This window comes from Notolepis coatsorum (genome assembly GCF_963971535.1).
Source record: "Notolepis coatsorum genome assembly, chromosome: 3".
Taxonomy (NCBI): domain Eukaryota; kingdom Metazoa; phylum Chordata; class Actinopteri; order Aulopiformes; family Paralepididae; genus Notolepis; species Notolepis coatsorum.
The window spans coordinates 41,450,065-41,468,226 of NC_140167.1; the positions used below are offsets into that span (position 1 = coordinate 41,450,065).

The following is an 18,162-nucleotide window of genomic DNA, read 5'->3' on the forward strand; positions in this document are numbered from 1 at the left end:
ATGGAAATGAAAAACGTGTGGTATTGTTGTGACAATGTTTATTTTGCAGTGAACTTTAATGTAATATAATGAACTAAACCTGAACAGGGAAGATACAAAACAGGGCTGTGATCAATTCACTTCCAATTCAATAGAGGGCACGGAATGTTTGTGTTCTTTCTTCCAAGCTGTAACCACTGGTAACTGTGACTTCCAGTAATAAGACACCAAATGATTAAGTTTTTGTTGATGTTCTTTGTGCTCATATCAATTACAAACATTCCGTGCAAGGCCACTTCAATTTAGAATTTAGATTTTCAAAGTTAATTTGATCCCAACCCTGATAGAAGAATATACCTATTCTAATCTATTTGATGGGCATACAACTGGTCACAATTTCTTATGCAAATACTTGTACTTAATTCCTAAACGGGTAGTATCAGTGTGACAGTGCACAATTTAAACCCACATAAAGCCTTGTAAACCCACATAAAGCCTTGTAGTTGTCAAAAAGTTTACAACATTAACATCAATAATAGCTGCTGCCAGAACCTAGCACTTTTTGGAAATGTGAAAACAAATGCACAGAGTGAAAACGTTCAAACGGATATACACCTGCATCAAATAATGCTATGTAATTGAGCAAGACACGTTTGCAGTAACTCAATAACCTTTCACATTCTTATGACTGAGCAAAGAAAAAAACGGAATAACAAATGATTCATTCATTTTCTCAAAACCCACACAAAATATCTCAGTCCAGTTCGTATAACAGGGAGTTTTTGAAGGTGAACCCAGCCGATGTAGAATGATCACTGATGACCGTCTCCTCTCCCTCCGTGTTGGTTTCCCTCAGCGAGGCTGGTGGCAGCTTGCCGTCACGGTGCGGGAAGGTCTGCTCTGTCGGCAGGTCATCTGCATCTATCTCCTCAGCCTTCACTGGATCCATAGCGACTTCCTCTGAAAAATGGACCCTCTTCTTGCGTGCATTCCTTTTCCTGGACTTCTTGGCTTTGTTTGGTGGAGATATCTTCTGAATGTCTTCATTCCCCTGGGCCACGCTGAAGTCTTTAGTTAAATTGTTGTTGTGGTCACGGTGGGATGGCAGGTCGGATGGCAGGCCAGCAGCAGGTTGGGATGTCTCACTGGGTTTTTGATTCAGTAGTGAGAGGTCTGTTTCCATCTAGAAGTAAAAATAAAAGTCAAATAAATGGGGGTTAGAGACAACAGAGATCATGTAGCCATGGTAACAGATCTTCACAAACGGTTCTGTTGCTGGTCATGCATTATTGTTGCTTTTCTCAACCCAATTCACAATCACAATATAATGGTTAATTTCTCACCTTGTCCTCCTTCTCTGTGGATTTCCTGGTGTCTTTGCTGACCTCTGAGGTCTCCACCTGGACCCTTAACCCATCACTATGGTCAGGACTTGCACCTTCCTCCTCTTCTGTACCTTTGGACTGTTCAGCCAACTCCTTGTTGTTTTTCGATCTGGGAATGGGCTGGTTTTCAGTGTCTGGTGGTGTTCTGTTCCTATTATCAACTGCTTCCGAACCTTCCTCTTCAGTGGACAGGTCAGTGTGACAGACATCCTCCGTATTGTCCTCTTCAGTGGACAGGTCAGTGTGACGGACATCCTCCGACTTGTCCTCTTCAGTGGACAGGTCAGTGTGACGGACATCCTCCGACTTGTCCTCTTCAGTGGACAGGTCAGTGTGACGGACATCCTCCGTCTTGTCCTCTTCAGTGGACGGGTCAGTGTGACAGACATCCTCCGTCTTGTCCTCTTCAGTGGACAGGTCAGTGTGACAGACATCCTCCGTCTTGTCCTCTTCAGTGGACGGGTCAGTGTGACAGACATCCTCCGTATTGTCCTCTTCAGTGGACAGGTCAGTGTGACGGACATCCTCCGACTTGTCCTCTTCAGTGGACAGGTCAGTGTGACAGACATCCTCCGTCTTGTCCTCTTCAGTGGACAGGTCAGTGTGACGGACATCCTCCGACTTGTCCTCTTCAGTGGACAGGTCAGTGTGACAGACATCCTCCGTCTTGTCCTCTTCAGTGGACGGGTCAGTGTGACAGACATCCTCCGTCTTGTCCTCTTCAGTGGACAGGTCAGTGTGACGGACATCCTCCGACTTGTCCTCTTCAGTGGACAGGTCAGTGTGACAGACATCCTCCGACTTGTCCTCTTCAGTTGATTGACCTATGTGATGGACGTCAGTTGCACTGTAACTCTCCGTCTCCATAGCAGTATCTCCTTGGAAAGCTGTTTCACAGAAAGTATCCATCTGTGTCTCTTTGTCACATCCCCCTCCGCGCTCTTCGATGTTCTTCTCATCTTCCTCTCCTCCATTTCTTCTCTCCTCTTCTTCACACTTCTCGCCCTGGTTCTTCTGCCCGCCTGCTCCCTCTTCTCTAGTGGCAGCGAAGCTGAATAACTCCTTGGAAGGCAGGACAGGAAGTGTGATGACCAGCTGTCGTTTCTGTTTGTCAAACTTGGCCTCTCCTTTATCCTGGTCCACGGGGTACGCCAAGGCCACCTCCAGTCTGTAGGCCGGCTTCTGTGACTCCAGCTGCAGGCTTCTGTCCCTCACTTCCAGGCTAGTGTCCCCGACACACTTGAGAAGGGGCAGGTCAACGGTGACAACTATCTCCTTGGGCCTGGGGCTCTGGGCAGAGTCTCTGGAACACCTGAAGTCCTGCAGGTCAATGTGAGATCTGTATTTCATTATGTAGTTTGGTATGATCGGCTCTTGGGATTTTGGTACTTTAACCTGGATGGCCTCTGGTTTCACATCACCGCTATCTTTTGTGTTGGGAGCCTCTGTTGTGGCTGAGGTAACCTTTTCACCAGGGTAAGGGAAAGCGAGAGGGTCAGGTTGTGCCAGAGGCTCTCTTGTGTAGCCAGGGGTGGGCTTGCGAATCATACACGTGATTGGACTACCTTTATACTTTATAGTCAACTCTCTTGTGTTTTTGTCCAGCTTTACTTTATAGTTATCTTGGATTGCCTGAACAGATATGTTCTCCACCATATCCATGAACTTTGCGTTCTTGCTAGCCATATGCAGAGTGTCTGGGTGAAAAAGGACATCATAGATCATAAACTTGTTCCCTTTAGCATCCTTGTCTCGTCTCCCAGGGGTCACAGAGTTGGGGATGGACCACAGCTGCCCCCTTCTGCCACCGTCTGATCTCTTCCATTTGAATTCAGGTTTACCAATATTTTCGTTGGTGCAGATGTTGATGAAGCATTTTTCCTTACCGTCCAAATTCGTCCTGAGAACTTTGAATGGTTGTGGCAAGACAAATTCTACGGAATTTCCCTTCTCCAACTCCATCTGTTTTATGTCCGCTTCATATTGACTTTTTTTCTCAGGATCTGATATTTCTCTGGTGTATTCAAACAGCATTTCCCTGAACTTCTCATCCTTGAAAGCCGTCGTGAATCTGTCCATTTCGTCTGCAGTCATGTCCGGCAATTTAGTGTTTTCGCCGCATGCCATGCTGTAGCGTCAGGTTGTTGTTTGTTGATAGCGCGAGAGAATGGCAGGCTAATCTAGCTAGCCAAACTTACCGCAAACTTTAACGACGTGAATGACAACGACAGCACAAAGCTATCAATATGTCAATTTGCTGTGAGCTGGCCTTGCTGCCAAACAACGCAGTCCGTATTTCTGCAAATACAGGTCTTGTTTCTTATTTGACAAGCAATACGTGTGTTTAGTTTGGAAGAGTCACGTTCCAACGACTCCTAGCTCGCTCCACTGTGGCTCGTATCCTAAATGTCTTGACGTTACCATAGCAACCGGAAGAGTCCTTTGCAACCAAGAAAACCTTCCCCGAGAGAAATTAAGTGACTAACGTTAGTGATTAGCTTATGTCTATAATATTAGTCATAGCGTTAATCAATGTATCATCGTATTCGTGTCGAAATATAACGTTACATTCATTGTAAATTGTTTTGTTTTGTACTAAATGTATAGGACAGGAACACGTGGTTAGTGTATGAAATAAATATAAATAACCTTAAATAATTGTGTCAGCTGGCGTTGTAGCTAGCTAGTCATGTAAACAACTGTAAATTCAAATAGCAGAAACTGTCATGTTTACATAATTTAGTGGGGGTCAAATGAGTTCCATTGTCGAAATGTGGTTTTATCCACCAGATGTCACTGTTTACTGCTAGCTACACAGTGGCAGGTCGACTCTTATGCCGGTCAGTAACTGTAAGGCAAGGGGGAGGGTATCCAGCAAGAGAGATGATTGGTCGCACCCTCAACAGTAATTTTTTCTCACACTCTGATTTGTTGTTATTGTTACCAAGTGTGTGTGTGTGTGTGTGTGTGTTTCATAGACCAACTATAGAAAGAAACCTCTGTAGCAACGTAGCCCAGAACAAACCATGCCAGTAAGGCAATACATTAATCAATGGGGACAAAGGATGGTAGCATAGGCTGTATTGGTTCTCAAAGTGTCCTCGAGGGGTTTCCTGGGGGTCCCCAGAAATATTGGAAATGTTTCTTTCACAAAGAGTTTCTTCGCTAGAAGTTATCACAATCGAGACAAAATATAGCACTATACAAATTACTTTTCTGATCGGTTTCACTCTCCTCTTTTATCTCCACACCTACAGTTAAGGAATTCTCAACTAAATCATATTAACAATATCTTCTGAGATGTCCCTGGGACAATATTATCTTATCAAACGAGGGATCCATGATCTATTATGTATGCATGTTGGGGTCCTGATGTTGACTATCTTTATGAAATGTTATCAAAACTAGTGGTCCGGTTTCCAGAGGAGCATCAGTAGAACATGTGATCAGTGAGGTAGAACCACGTCGGTCCAGACAGGACCTTGTGATAAGTTTCTCCCTGCCATCATCCTTCCTATTTGCAAAATGCAAATGAATCCAAGGGAGAACGTCATTCAACAGGGAACTGACCTTCTCAGTAATGCGCAAAAGGTGGGTAAACTATGAACTCTACATTGTCACAATGGACAATGCATGCCATCAAAAGCTTCAGTTATAGAATCCTAAAACGGAATTCTCAGAAGAGATTTAAAAATACTTACGCCTGGAAGGGTTAAATTGTTAAACTTAGCCAAGTAATGCCTTGTCTCCACTAGCCAGGTTTTATCCGTGCTGTGGCCTGTTGTATTATCATGATTTAGCTTGTGTACCACAGTTGGTGTGAATTATGAAAGGTTGCCTAGCAACTGGAGTTTACAAGAAATGCAATAATGGAGACACAAACCCAACCCAACCATGCCAGACCATGGGTAGCCCCAGCCAGGCTGAACATAGCTAATGGAGACGAGGCATAAGATTAGTTCAGCAGAATAGTGCTGAAGAAACGGATGATATGCAGTACAAAAATATATATATTTAAAAAGCTCTCGAGGTGAAAGTATTACCATTTCTCCTCTTGTCTACTCTGAAATAGCCTTGTTATTAGGCTGATGAATGTGACCGAGCGTCCCTCTGTGGTTTGCACTCAGCCAGCAGGAAGCTGCCCAGGGGCCAGTCAGCACATTTGGCAGGACATGCACGTGTTGTGCTTCAGCTGACCATAAGAGGGGGAGAGTCACACAATGTGACGCACACACAGGATGTGGAGGAGCACCCCTGACATTCCCGCATGAGACTGGTGGGAACTGGGAAGCGGCACTGACTAAACACAGCACCCATTTTCTGATGGTTTGTCACAGCTTTCTTTAGCGGAAATCACGTTATAAGTACCTGAGGCGGAGAGGAGTGAATGAACAAACAAGTGATCTGATTTAGTCTTCCCTTTTTATTACAAATACGTATTAAATAATATGAAAAGTTAGACAGCAGGGTATAATCATAGTATTGATGATTAATATCCACTTTTACATCGTTTTGCACGTTAAACATTTCCCAAATTGTACAGATTATGCATTTTATAGCACAACACAATACATTCACATATACCGATACCAATACAAAAAGGGGAGGGTGGGAGTCGGGGTGAAATGTGTAAGACAAACTTCATAAAAAGGCTTTGGCAAAAGAGTGCATACATTTTTTTCTTTATCAATTATATGATAGTAAACAAAAGAAATACTAAAATGTACAAATGAGCAGTAGAGAAGGGGGAAAAAATGAGTCCAGTGCATGTTTTTTCTTTTTTTTCCATGAGTTAAACAGTCGCAGCCTTGTGCGCCTGGCTGCTCCCCATTTCCCTGTGGTAGGTTGGAAGTAGGTAGGTTGAGAGGAAGAGAGTCATTGTCTAGTTGGAGGCAGCGGGTATCAGCATGCCGAGCGTGGCAAGGGCAGGTTTCGAAGGAGGCATCTTGCCTGCCGCCATCTTGTTGAGGCTGCGGACCTCTGCCTGCCAGGAAGGAATCTTCTTGGTGGTCATGTGGCGCCGGGCGTGTTTGGTCAGGTGGTCGCTGCGCATGAATCGCCGGTCGCACACAGGGCAAACAAACTTCTTCTCGCCGGTGTGTGTTCGCCGGTGACGCGAGAGCTCATCGGAGCGGGCGAACCTCTTATCACAACCTTCCCAGCTGCAGCTGAAGGGCTTCTCACCTATGAGAGTGAGCGAGAGAGAGAGATAGTTAGTCAGCCGGTGAGTCACTATATAATCACAAACCAAGTAGTCATGCCCCATCTGAGATGTAACAATAAGCTCATTCTCTTCCCATAAAGAATAACGTGACTAAAGAAAGAGCGTTTGAGCAGCCTGATCATAACAGGATTACTCAACTAAATTTCCCAAAATATCAACTAATTTCATTCCATCTTTGTACCAAAAGCGCCACAGAATGCAGTAGATTCTCACCGGTGTGCGTTCGGAGATGGGCCTTGAGGTGGGAGCTCTTGAAGTATGTCTTCCTGCAGCCGGGGAAGTTGCAGACGTAGTTCCTCCTGCGGGAGAAGTCCATCTTGGTGACGGAGGTGGCACCGCAGGGCCCTGCTGGCATGTAGACCGGGGCCGGGGCCAGAGGTAGCAGCTTGGTGTTGCCCAGGGTCATAACAGTCTGTGGGCAGTGTGTCACGTGCGAGACGGAGGACTGAGGGAGGACCAGCATCACCGTGCCCTGGGGCACCGGCGAGCCCATGATCAGGGGTTGCTGGATGGGGCAGCCATTGCCAGAGGCGAGGTGGGGGAGGATGGGCGTGGTGGTGGTCCTCACCCCGCCACTGCAGGTGTGAAGCGTGCTGGGGATGAAGGCCGAGATTATGCCTGATTGACTGCTGACAGGGAACATCTGGCAGATGATGGAAGAGCTGGTGACTGGAGGCGGGGAGAGGGTGGGTGGACTGTGGTGTATTTGGATGTTGACAGGAGTGGGGGTGGGACTGTCCTTAAACGCCCACTGCTCTGTCTTGGAGGCCGGCAGTGTGGGTGTGAAGGGGGCAGGAGGAGGTGGAGGTGTGGTACTCTGCTCAGTCTTTGCTATGCGTTGTTGTTGTTGTTGTTGGCGGCAGACTGTGGAAGCCGTTACTGTGTCTCTGTGTTTCTCGGGAGAGGGGGCTGGTGGAATGTAGTGCTGGCAGGGGATACTGTCTGCTGTGTGGCGGATGACGCTGGTCACCATGCCCCTGCAGGGCTGTGATGGAGGGGGGAGAGAGGAAAGCAAGGTGGGTCCCTGAACCCCAGGCCCACAGCGCTGTGAGGGTGCAGCCAAACCAGACCCGGGCCTGCCAGGAGGAGAGGTGCTGGGGTGGAGGGCAGAGCTGGAGGTGGAGGTCTCAGAGAAGCTGGGGCTGTGCGGAGGAGTCATACACTGGAGAGACAGAGAAAGATATATGAGAATCATGCGCATGAATCACCATCCATAACATAATATTGTAAATAACTTAAAAGTGACAATGTCGATTTCTGGCACCTGCTGGCCCCAAGCGGTACTGTCTCTGTTTTCAATACATTTCCCATGAGCTTCTTGGCTCGGTTGCCTCTGTGCTTTTTTATTTAAAAAATTACATGCAGACTTTTTTGCAGAGCGAATTCTCGGTTTCTTGGTCAAGGTGGCTGCATATTTGTTTTCAGTTATTGTAAAAAAAAATTAAAAAATTACAATTGTTCAGTGTGCAAAGAAACCATCGCATCTCGTTCATTCTAGGCATGCTTTTGGTATTGTGAGAAGGCAGACTAAACAGGTTGCACCAGACGCGTTTGATGCTAGAGCGGTAAATGCAAGTGCCACGTTGAGGTGCCTTCCATCTCAATTTTCTCTGTACACACTCCAGAACTTGATTAATTGATAGGAAATCAATACATGTTGTTTAAGTTATGTATTGTAACATTATATTGAAACTCTGAAAGGGAATGGCGTTTGTGGAGCTAAGCATCCCTGGAAACAAGTAGATACACAGAAACCTAATGACCACTCTGAGCTGTAAACTGACTTTTTATGATGCAGCAGCTGAGAAGAGAAGCTCTGGGTGAAGTTCAAACCACCTCACTCACTGTATACAGGCTTATCTAGCAACACCCCACACCCCCATCATAAACCACCAACCACAGTTTTCAGCAAACAAAATTAATTAATCTTACACGTGTTTTTGAGCTGCAGGGCCATAGGGTTTACACAGCAAACCTCGACATCCCAAGTAGATGTTTACCAATCACACACAGGTTATATACTGTAGATCTTCATGACTGTAAACAGTTGTGCTCCCACTGTATTTAAAGCATCAACTCTCCAAAAGTGCATCACTCCACCCTCCTAAACTGATATTTCGACCCCACATTTACAGCATTAATCATTGTCTCTGGCAATTTGAACTTAACAATTTTTGCTTTAACCATTGTTTCTCTAACAGAAACACTGAGGGCTTTGTGGCCCTCATTCAGAGAGTCTGAGATAAAGCACTACTGTACCGGCCCCCAGGGTGCCTTCTTTTGAGTCTCTTACCAGGGAGGAGAGGGAGATAAAGTCCTTGGGAGGCTCTGGGTGTTCGGGGGACAGGAGGGAGTCACAGGAGTCGGAGGCCGGGGTGAGAGGCCTGGGCTTACAGGGGCTCAGTCCGCTGTTGAGGAAAGCCCCCTGGCCCCAGGAGCTCATGCACACCAGGGCTTCAGCAGCCTCCAGGTCTGTGTACTCCAGACCGGAGGTCGTGCTGCTGACTCCACTGGAGATGGACTGCTCGCTGTCATGCCTCCTCCTCTTCAGGTAGGACCGACACTGGTCCATAGGCTCTGCCTGGAAGACACAACAGGAAATCATGAATATCGGACCGCACGGGGAGAAGGATGACGTGACGTTTAGTGGCGTCACTGTGTTGTCACACTGTGGCACACGGTGGTGACTGAGATCTGACTGAGACCTGAGAACGTGTCATAGAATAACTGGTGAAGGCGAAGCGTGGTGCTCTGTTCCATTGAGACTTTTTTTTTAACTGCTTGTGCTCAGTCACTGCTATTGAATTATTGGGCCAATACCACACAGAATTGCCAGTGAGGGTCTGAGGGAGAGGGGGGGGGGGGGGGGGAGTTGAGACTACACCCCAGACCAGCTTCCATTGCCTTTGGCTAAGCGCCAAGACACCTCCCATAGCCAAATATAGACACAACAGTGACGTGGTCTCGAAGATGAGCCATGTGAAATCCCCATAACCGGAGTTCGCGTCAGGAAGTCAGCTACAACTTGCTGATGATGATGATGAGGATGATGATGAGGATGATGATGATGATGATGATGATGATAATAATTGAAAACATAATTCAACATATCTGTTGTCCTGTGCTGAAACTACCCTGAATTAAAGATTGTTTCTCGATAATCATTATCAACTGAAACAGTCTACATTGGAACTGGAATTAAGTTACAAAAAAATGTATTCTAGTAGGTATTTTACACACTTTTAGGTTGTGCTTAGATTAAACTCAGTAGTTCTTAAAAACCAAAGATAAAATAAAATAAAAACAACATTGACAAGCCACATAGTACAACAGTGTTATCAGTCAAATAAATATACAAAATATCATAAATGCACTGTGCTCAAGTAGCATGTTACATCATAATAATTTGCTTGAAAATATGTAATTCAATTCTACAGTGACAATATAATATTTCAACACTACTGGAGTGAAGCGGAAAAACAAAACAGCATTTATTATAAAAAATTATATTGTCCTCCTTACCCCATATGAGTCTTCCATCTCTACAAATGTTCGCGTCGGCATTAAGGAAAACAATATATATCTCAATGTTGTCAAGCCAGTATCGAACAAAGAAGCGATGCTTGCCACTGCGCCCTTTCACTGAAGACTGGAAAGCGCTGAAGTGGTTTCCCTCTGACTGGGCTCCGCGCTCAGCTGTGTGTAAAACATGGGAGGAGAAAAAGGAAAACAAAACTCACAACACACACCGGCGGGTGGCAACGTGCCACCAATGAAAAACAAATGTGTGTGAGGCTTCAGCCAATGGGAGAGGAGACAACGCGTGAACACTGCGTGGTCGCTGGGCGGTTGCAAGTAGTGGGAAATGGAGGAGATGTCACTACCGTCATTTTGCGTCATATCCTGTGAAAACACGGTGGTATAATCTATAATTCTATGGGTATAACACGCGCAGAATTACTATTTGTCCGCGTTTACATTGAAGTTCGTCCCATAACACTCCACTATTGCAATCTGAGCGTGTGTCGTTACTCCCATCTCCCATTGGGTTTTTTACTGGTGACTTAGCCTCCAATATTAGCCGTGGTCGGTTGGAGGAAGTAGGGTGCGTGGCTGTTGGTGGGCGTGCTGTGGGAGTCAGCGGTGTCAGGGTAAACCCGATGAACTGCACTTCTCTAAATTAGGCGAAAGGTCGGCCTAGTGCCGAATGAGGGAAACCATGGGTTTCGTTTATGTTTTTTGGCGCTGCTCCGCTCTACTTTCTGAACTGCATGTCTGATTCACCGTTCCACGAGACAAACGAGAAGAAGTGGTATTATAATATACCTACATTTCATTTTCTATTGTATTTGCTCCATGTTACAGTGGCAAATCAAGTGGATAGGCGCTGACAATTTGCAGTTTAGCAATATCTGAAGCCATGCAACATTGTTGTTGATGTCTGAACAAAGATTGATTGTATGGTTTCATATTGGAAGTTATCAAATTATTTCTTATTCAGAAGTAATCTTCAGAGGCTTTGAGGAATTAATTCTAATAACAAATATATTGGGTGGTTTTATATAGTGTAGTAGTTTGTATAGTCAGATGACCTTGTCCCACCCCACTTTTGGTCATGAGCTCATGACTTGTTTTGGCTGTGAATCAAGGAATTCTAGGGTGGAGCCAACATTGTTTTAGTATCTTGTACCCAATTATTGTTGTCATATATGTATAAGAAATTTGTCAAGTTTAGCTTTCTCAATTTAAAACTAGAATATGTTGTATGCCTAATAGGCCATACAGTAGGCCTACATGTCTCCATACAAATAATTAAATAAACTAGCTTGACCTCATTTGCACCCTTATCTCAGCAATTTAAATCTTAATATTAGTTTGGTTGTTCCTGTATTCCCCTTTCTCATCATGTCTTTAAAGCCACTTCCACAAGTGCATGTGAGAATTCAAATTAGTTTTGACCTACATTTGCTCTTATGTCACCAGCTGCATTTGGACAAAGAGAAGATGTGTCAAAAAGTTTACACCAACTTTGTTAGATTAGGGCCTATATGGGGAACATATTATACATTAAAAGCTAATGTCAACTTTGCAGTTAATATGCCCAATTCGAATGTAATCACGCATTTTCTGTGATCCCTGAGCATTCAATGATCTTCAAACCCAATGCCAGCCTATCTCTGCACTTGGTGTCTGTCCGTCTAGTCTTAAATCAGATGTTGTATTTGTTAACAGTGATGCCAGGGGGGAGTGTGGCAGGTGTGTCAGCCTGGCCTCGACACCCACGGCCGTGCCCCACTATGACTCCCATAAGCATGACCTCAGGGAGCAGCTAAGGCTGGAAACTCCTCTGTGCCAGCAGTGAGCGAGAAAAGGAGGAGTTGAGAGGGAAAAAAGAGCGCGCGAGTAATGCGGGGCGGGCGAGGCCTCGGTACAGCAGGCTGCTTGTGATATAAGTGGGACAAACCGCTTCAACTCAGTCAGGGAATCTGGAGGAAAGGTTACGCCGGCCATATCTAGACCCACATGCACACCTCGCCTGCCGGCCAAGAGATGGGGGGGGGGGGGGAGGTCCACCCCGGCAGGGTTAAATATACCAACTAGGGGGGCTATATTTCACTGACATCCCCTTTACTCTGCTATGCGGAACTAGGGGGGGGGGGCTATATTTCACTGACATCCCCCCGACATACTCTGCTATGCGGTCAAGGGAGAGTGTCAAGTTGACAAGAGTGTCATTCCCATAAGAGTAGGAAAATATGTGTTCTCAAAACATGTATGCTGACTGTTCTTTTTAATTTCATCCAACAACAAACAGGTTTGGATTTATTACAGAAGAAGAGTCCATCTTGGATGTAAGCTGAGGATATATAGGCTAACCAGACTGGCTTTACTATAACTCACACGATTTATAAAAATGTATTTATCCATATAGTAACAGAACTGTTTAATCTCAAGTGTAGTCATATTAGATTTAAAAAAAAAATTACATTGCGTTTAGACAGATCATGAAAGTAAATGCTTCAAGTCTGTTTGATTTTTTTTTTACAACTGTTGTTGACATGTCATTAAGTGATTAAACATCCACTTCCCCATAACTTTCCCTTCCTCCTGCCAAAAAAACTCAATATTTTTAGAAAGATTATGGATTCTCGGATTTAGCAAAGGTTACATTTTCCCATAATACCTCTTAGTCCTAATATAATATTTTCTTCATCAGGCAGATAATGCCACCAAAGCAACAGTGATTCTAGGGATATGATAGTTCTAGGAAATCAATTGCCGGGGCTTGGGAAAGCTTTGCCGACATAACGCAGTTAGAGAGATTTTGTTCCAAGATTTCTCAAGAATAATTCTGGGACTTATATAATCTATTACTGCACCTACATTTGGATCCAGAGCCAGACTTTGGAAAACAGTGGCCTTAGTTACAACTCTCCACTACTATTGGTGGCTGGCATCTGGGTGGAAGGACAGAGCCATAGAAAGAGAATCTCTGGTTGGAACGCCTCTAGAATAGTTCCTTGTGCTTCCCTGACCTCTGGTCTATTCTTTATTTACCTCTGACTTTTGCATTGGTTGTAGCCCAAGGGCCGGGATCAACTTCTGCAATTGTCTTACTGATCTCATATTCTTCAGTATCTACAGATATATATCTCATTCTTCCATATGAACTCAGAAATGATGCAAGCCTTGAGGTGAGATTGAAACACACTGCCACCTCAGCAGTTGCTACAGTGTGGAGAGTGGTTTGGTATCTAGGTGAAAGGACACATGGTGGGACACAGGGCCCCTGTAAATATGCAGTGGCATTATGTCCAAGTCATCCCCCTTGATATGTCAACAATCACCTTTGCCCCACTCGGCCAAACCATACCTGCCATTGACGGGAGAACAGCTCGTTCTTTGATGTCATCATTAGCCCCTGTTTTCTGACCTCATTCAAACTTGAGAGTGTATCTTTGGAGTATGTTTTTGCATCACTTGAGAATTTTAAAATAGTTAGTGTTTTATTTTTTTTGAGTGACAGAAGACCATCGTCATAAAGCATTGAAAGCAAATATGAACAGTTCCGTGAAAAACGATTGCATTATGTGTTTTATCTGAAATGTAGGTCTTCATGATACACTGGTACGTGCTCTATGGCATAGATTACCACCCAAACAATGATGAACTGTTGCACAGTCTGCTCAAGTCAGCCCTCCATTGGAGGAATTATGTATCGCACAATCTAGGCTCCACCCTCTTCCTCCAACACATAGGAATAGATACAGCAACAACTATAGACCCACCAGCAAGACTCGGGATTGGTGGGAATTGGATTCTAAAGCCAATCTGTTACTATGACACCCTGACACGTGAGCTGCTAACTTGCCGTCTGTTGTCCTGGCAACGGCTGAACATAAGGCAGGTTTGGGGGCTCCCTGGAAGAACTCCTTGGAGATGGTGTGGGCATGTGCGGCCGTGGAGCCTGACGTTAGGAGCCCATGGATCATGGTCTGGTTGAAGGAACAAGCTTATTTCTATTCCAAAAAGATAAGGTTAAGTATTAAAAAGCAGTTTACCAACCTGTGCTGATCAGTAATTATTTAACCCTTGTTATAGCCCTTTTCATGTTGATCATGTTCAACACACACCAGGTGTTATCCAATTCTGAGGAATATGGGTCTGGTGTGTGTGTAAAATATTGCCAACCTGGTCACAGGTGTTGAGTACTTGCTCTATCAGAATATATCAAATTAGTAAATGCAGGTTTTTACATTAGATAGCATGGGTGCGGTTCGAAGTTTTCAAACAGACACTGAGAAGTGCAAGAAGACCTTTTGTATATCAATAGCTGTGATAACAAGTCTACACATGATGAGTGAAGAATGAATAACTCAATCAGAGAGGGCTGTTTATGTCAAGGGTAATTCTATAAATATCACAAAGACACGCTGAAACAAATTCAAACATTAAAGAACAATAGACTATTTTATGTCAGTGTTGTTGACCTGAATCTGAGGTCCAAAGTCTATTACTGTACAAACAAACAAGTGTTTCTGTCCAAACAGAAGACCCAATAGAAACGGCAAGGTATGGCAGGGGGCAGTATACAGTACATTGTTCTGTACTTTTACAGTTTTAAAGTTAAGGAAACAATTTTATACTTTTTGTATTTTACATGATCTTTGAAGGATACATCATCATCTAGTAATAATATGCTGTAGGCCTATTGAATGAATAGGAATTTCCATGGAAAATTTTTCATAGGTATTCTACACTGGGCTGGATTAGCCATTAGAAAAGATTGAATGATGATGACAAAAAAGGTTGTTGTTGTTGTTGTTGTTGTTGTTGTTGTTATACAGATAAGTTCAAAGCTCCAATTACTAGAAAAACGACCCCTATTGCAAAATAACTTGTGAAACCTGCAAATGTTCCTGTTGTGAGCCAGGCATTTATTTGGAACAGTTGGAAGCACTAATTAGGCAGCATCCTTGCTGAGTTGCTGCACTGCTTAATCTAATTGCAGCCAAGAGATCTGCAGCCAAGCACCTTGAAAAATATTACTAATTCGTGGTACAATTGAACACATTTTGGTCGGCATGATGCCAGGTGATATAAAACATAGTTTCTAGATTAACAATAATCAAATTATCATTTGTGTTCGTTAATTATATAGTTGTATTATTCTGATTCATCCATTTGGAGGCAGGTGTGGTTTCAAGCCATGTGAACGCCATTATAGTGTAAAAAAACAAATGAAATTCTGAGAAAAATCAAAAACCCAAAATGCCATACACAGAGGAGGGCGAAAGTAGCCCGAACCCCATTACTTAAATCCAAGTAGAAATCATATACTGTACTGTAACAGAGTAGTGCTTTGGTAAAAGTCCCCCATTCAAATCTCTACTTAAAGATGCACTGGGTAGTTTTGAGAAGAAAGAATTACCTCTACAAAACTAGTTACAAATGCTTGAATATTGTTTACAATTGCGACATACATTTAGAAAACAAAATCACAATTTGAAACAAAATGAACCAACATTGGTCTTAGAGGAAACTTATTTGTATGGTAAAGGTGGTGGGAGGGTCAGTGCACCACAGCCAAACAGATCATTTCTAGTTTCAGTTCAGTTCAGTTCAGGAATCCAGTTTTCCATATGATCTGTTACAACAAATAACTACCCAATGCAACTTTTAGAAAAGAAATATAATTGAATGCACTTCATTCTGAATTCTTTGTGATATACTTGTTGTTATGGAATGCCATGACATTTGCTGTGAATATTCATGACCCCTAACGGAGGACACCGTATGACCTTTAATGCCATCACCAGGCCAAAGAATCTCTGACCCATTAGTTTCCATCGTACTTCTGCTGTTTTCCCCCACTCCTCCTGCATGAAACCTGCTGTGTGGCATCTAGGGACCAATGTCTTTAAATTGACTATTGATAGTTGATGGCCAAAGACCGTGGCCACCTGGTCCAATCGTTCCTCTGTGTTATGATATGATACATTTATTTATATTGCGCCCCTCGACCAATAGTTACATCGGCCCGGGATGCAGCCCAAAAAAAAAGACGGGAAACAATAAGAAAACTGAAAAAAATACATGCAGGCCAACCAAGCAGACAGAGAACAGACGGACATAATACACCTGTCATACTACAGCACAAAAAGTAGCTCAATGATTTTTTTTATGGCTAAAAGGTGGGTTTTGAGCATGGCCTTAAAAGTCCATAGAGTGCTTGCAGATTTGACGTTTAGTGGGAGCTTGTTCCAGAGTTTCGGCGCTGCAACTGCGAATGTTTGGTTTCCCTTCGTCACCAGTCTTGATTTTGGAATCTTAAGGCAGATTTGACTGTTGGAGCTGGCTGATTGGACCAGGAGTTCCTTGATGTAAGCTGGGGCGAGACCGCTTAGGGCTTTGTAAGCGAACATGAGGATCTTGAAATGTATTCTTTGTCTCACCGGGAGCCAGTGTAAGGATGCAAGGACTGGGGAGATGTGTTCCCTCATCTTGGTGCCGACACGAGCCTGGCGGCTGCGTTGTGGACGAGTTGAAGGTGGTTGATATATTTGTCTGCAGCTAAGAACAACAACAAGAAGCAGAGAAGCTTGAGGTAAAATATGATACAGTCTGGATGTACAGTACAGTGCCAAGATATGTTGTGTTTTGCTGTGTTCTGCAGTATGAAGAAGGCATCTGAGGACACAGAGGCACGTGGGGGATTGTGGCTACAGGCAGTAGTGGAAAAATAGAGTAGAAATAAAGACCCTGATAGAACAGTACTCTGGTAAAAGTAAATGTCATCCATTCAAAATTTGACTTAAGTTAAAGAAGAAAAAAAAGTAACTTCTTATTTTCCGATAGCGTGTCCTCATATAACAGTAGGAAGAAACATTCCATATTTAACACTTCACCGAAAAAAAATACAGATTTATTTTGCACATAATCTCACACATACCCAAAAAACCCAAACAGTTTTGCACACATTCATTTAGTTTGACAGTTATTGAGAGTAAATTAGTTAAATATGGTCACCAGTGATGTCATCGGGGACATCAAATCCTTGTGTTGTGTTAATTACAGCTCAATGAAATGATAAGATAGCAGTCCCTCTAAGACAATGTAAGCTATTAATCCATCAACATAGTGCTGTAATTAACACAACACAAGGATTTGATGTCCCCGATGACATCACTGGTGACCATACATTTTTTTATCTCAATAAAACTGTCAAACTAAATGAATGTGTGCAAAACAAAAAGTGCCCCTTTAATGTATTAACCTTCATAGGTTAAGCGAAAAGGGTTGGTGGTGTGGTTAAGGTTGCCCTGGTAGTGGGGGCGGCTACGTGGCGTAGTGGGCAAGGCGCTCGCCACGAACGCGGAGACGAGCCCAGCGCTCCACATTGCTTTCAGTTTAGCTGGTCGTTCATACTAATACACATTGGCCGTATTAGGGGGTGGGAAACTGATGGGTGGGGATCGGGCGTTGTGGACAGCGACTCCTACAGGTCGGTTGGTGCGCCTGCGCAGTAGAATCAGGAAGTGTCGGGGGCAGTGTGAGCCTCCCACGCGTTACTCCTCGCCACTGAGAGATCGAGCTGCGCAGGTGAAAAGATGCGACTGCTGTTACCTCAAGTACCGGAGGGGACTTGTGCTATGTATGACTTAGTCCACATTGCAGCCGGCTTGTGGGAGGCAAGAAACAGCGTTCGTGACAGGGGAGGGTTGAATTGGATGATACGAAATTGGGATTGGAGAAAAATATAGAAAATGGGAGAAAAAGTGGATCAAAAAAGAAAAGTTGCCCTGGTAGCTTCCTGGTTCAAAGTTAAAAGATATCGTGCTTATGAATTGATTCCATAACTTGTAATGAAACCTTTTAATTAATTAAAAGCAACTACTTGCAGGTGTTTGCATTTTAAATGTAATGGAATAAAAGCAAATGGACTTTCTCTGAAATGGAAATACTCAAAAGTAAAGTATAAATAAAGCCGCGTTGGATGGAGAAAAGTCATAGATGGCCTATGCTCCATTGGGAGCGATGGGCCTAATGAATGATGATGAAAGTATAAATACC

General features: G+C 43.9%; 2 protein-coding genes across 2 annotated transcripts; both read right to left on the bottom strand.

The window, feature by feature from the left end:
• Nucleotides 1–158: 158 nt before the first annotated feature.
• On the bottom strand, nucleotides 159–3,534 carry dnaaf2 (dynein axonemal assembly factor 2). The gene is made up of 2 exons (XM_084311182.1): nucleotides 1,323–3,534; nucleotides 159–1,162 (listed from the first exon to the last, which is right to left on the bottom strand). Exons 1-2 carry the CDS (start codon nucleotides 3,489–3,491, stop codon nucleotides 734–736), a joined length of 2,598 nt encoding a protein of 865 aa, XP_084167308.1. The 5' UTR covers nucleotides 3,492–3,534; the 3' UTR covers nucleotides 159–733.
• Nucleotides 3,535–6,205: 2,671 nt separating this feature from the next.
• LOC311226175 (Krueppel-like factor 11) lies at nucleotides 6,206–10,281 on the bottom strand. Its single transcript, XM_084311546.1, has 4 exons — nucleotides 10,111–10,281; nucleotides 8,882–9,169; nucleotides 6,802–7,750; nucleotides 6,206–6,548 (listed from the first exon to the last, which is right to left on the bottom strand). The coding sequence occupies exons 1-4, from the start codon at nucleotides 10,150–10,152 to the stop codon at nucleotides 6,247–6,249; spliced, it is 1,581 nt and encodes a 526-aa protein (XP_084167672.1). The 5' UTR covers nucleotides 10,153–10,281; the 3' UTR covers nucleotides 6,206–6,246.
• Between the last annotated feature and the right edge of the window lie 7,881 nt (nucleotides 10,282–18,162).

Bases quoted from the DNA above. Each gene is read 5' to 3' on its own strand.
- LOC311226175 (XM_084311546.1), bottom strand. From the start codon at position 10,152: ATGCCGACGCGAACATTTGTAGAGATGGAAGACTCATATGGG. The intron at 9,170-10,110 runs GTAAGGAGGACA...TGTGTCTTCCAG, and splicing joins AGATGGAAGACTCATATGGG to GCAGAGCCTATGGACCAGTG. The intron at 7,751-8,881 runs GTAAGAGACTCA...CTGTCTCTCCAG, and splicing joins TTATCTCCCTCTCCTCCCTG to TGTATGACTCCTCCGCACAG.
- dnaaf2 (XM_084311182.1), bottom strand. From the start codon at position 3,491: ATGGCATGCGGCGAAAACACTAAATTGCCGGACATGACTGCAGACGAA. The intron at 1,163-1,322 runs GTGAGAAATTAA...TTTTACTTCTAG, and splicing joins CCACAGAGAAGGAGGACAAG to ATGGAAACAGACCTCTCACT.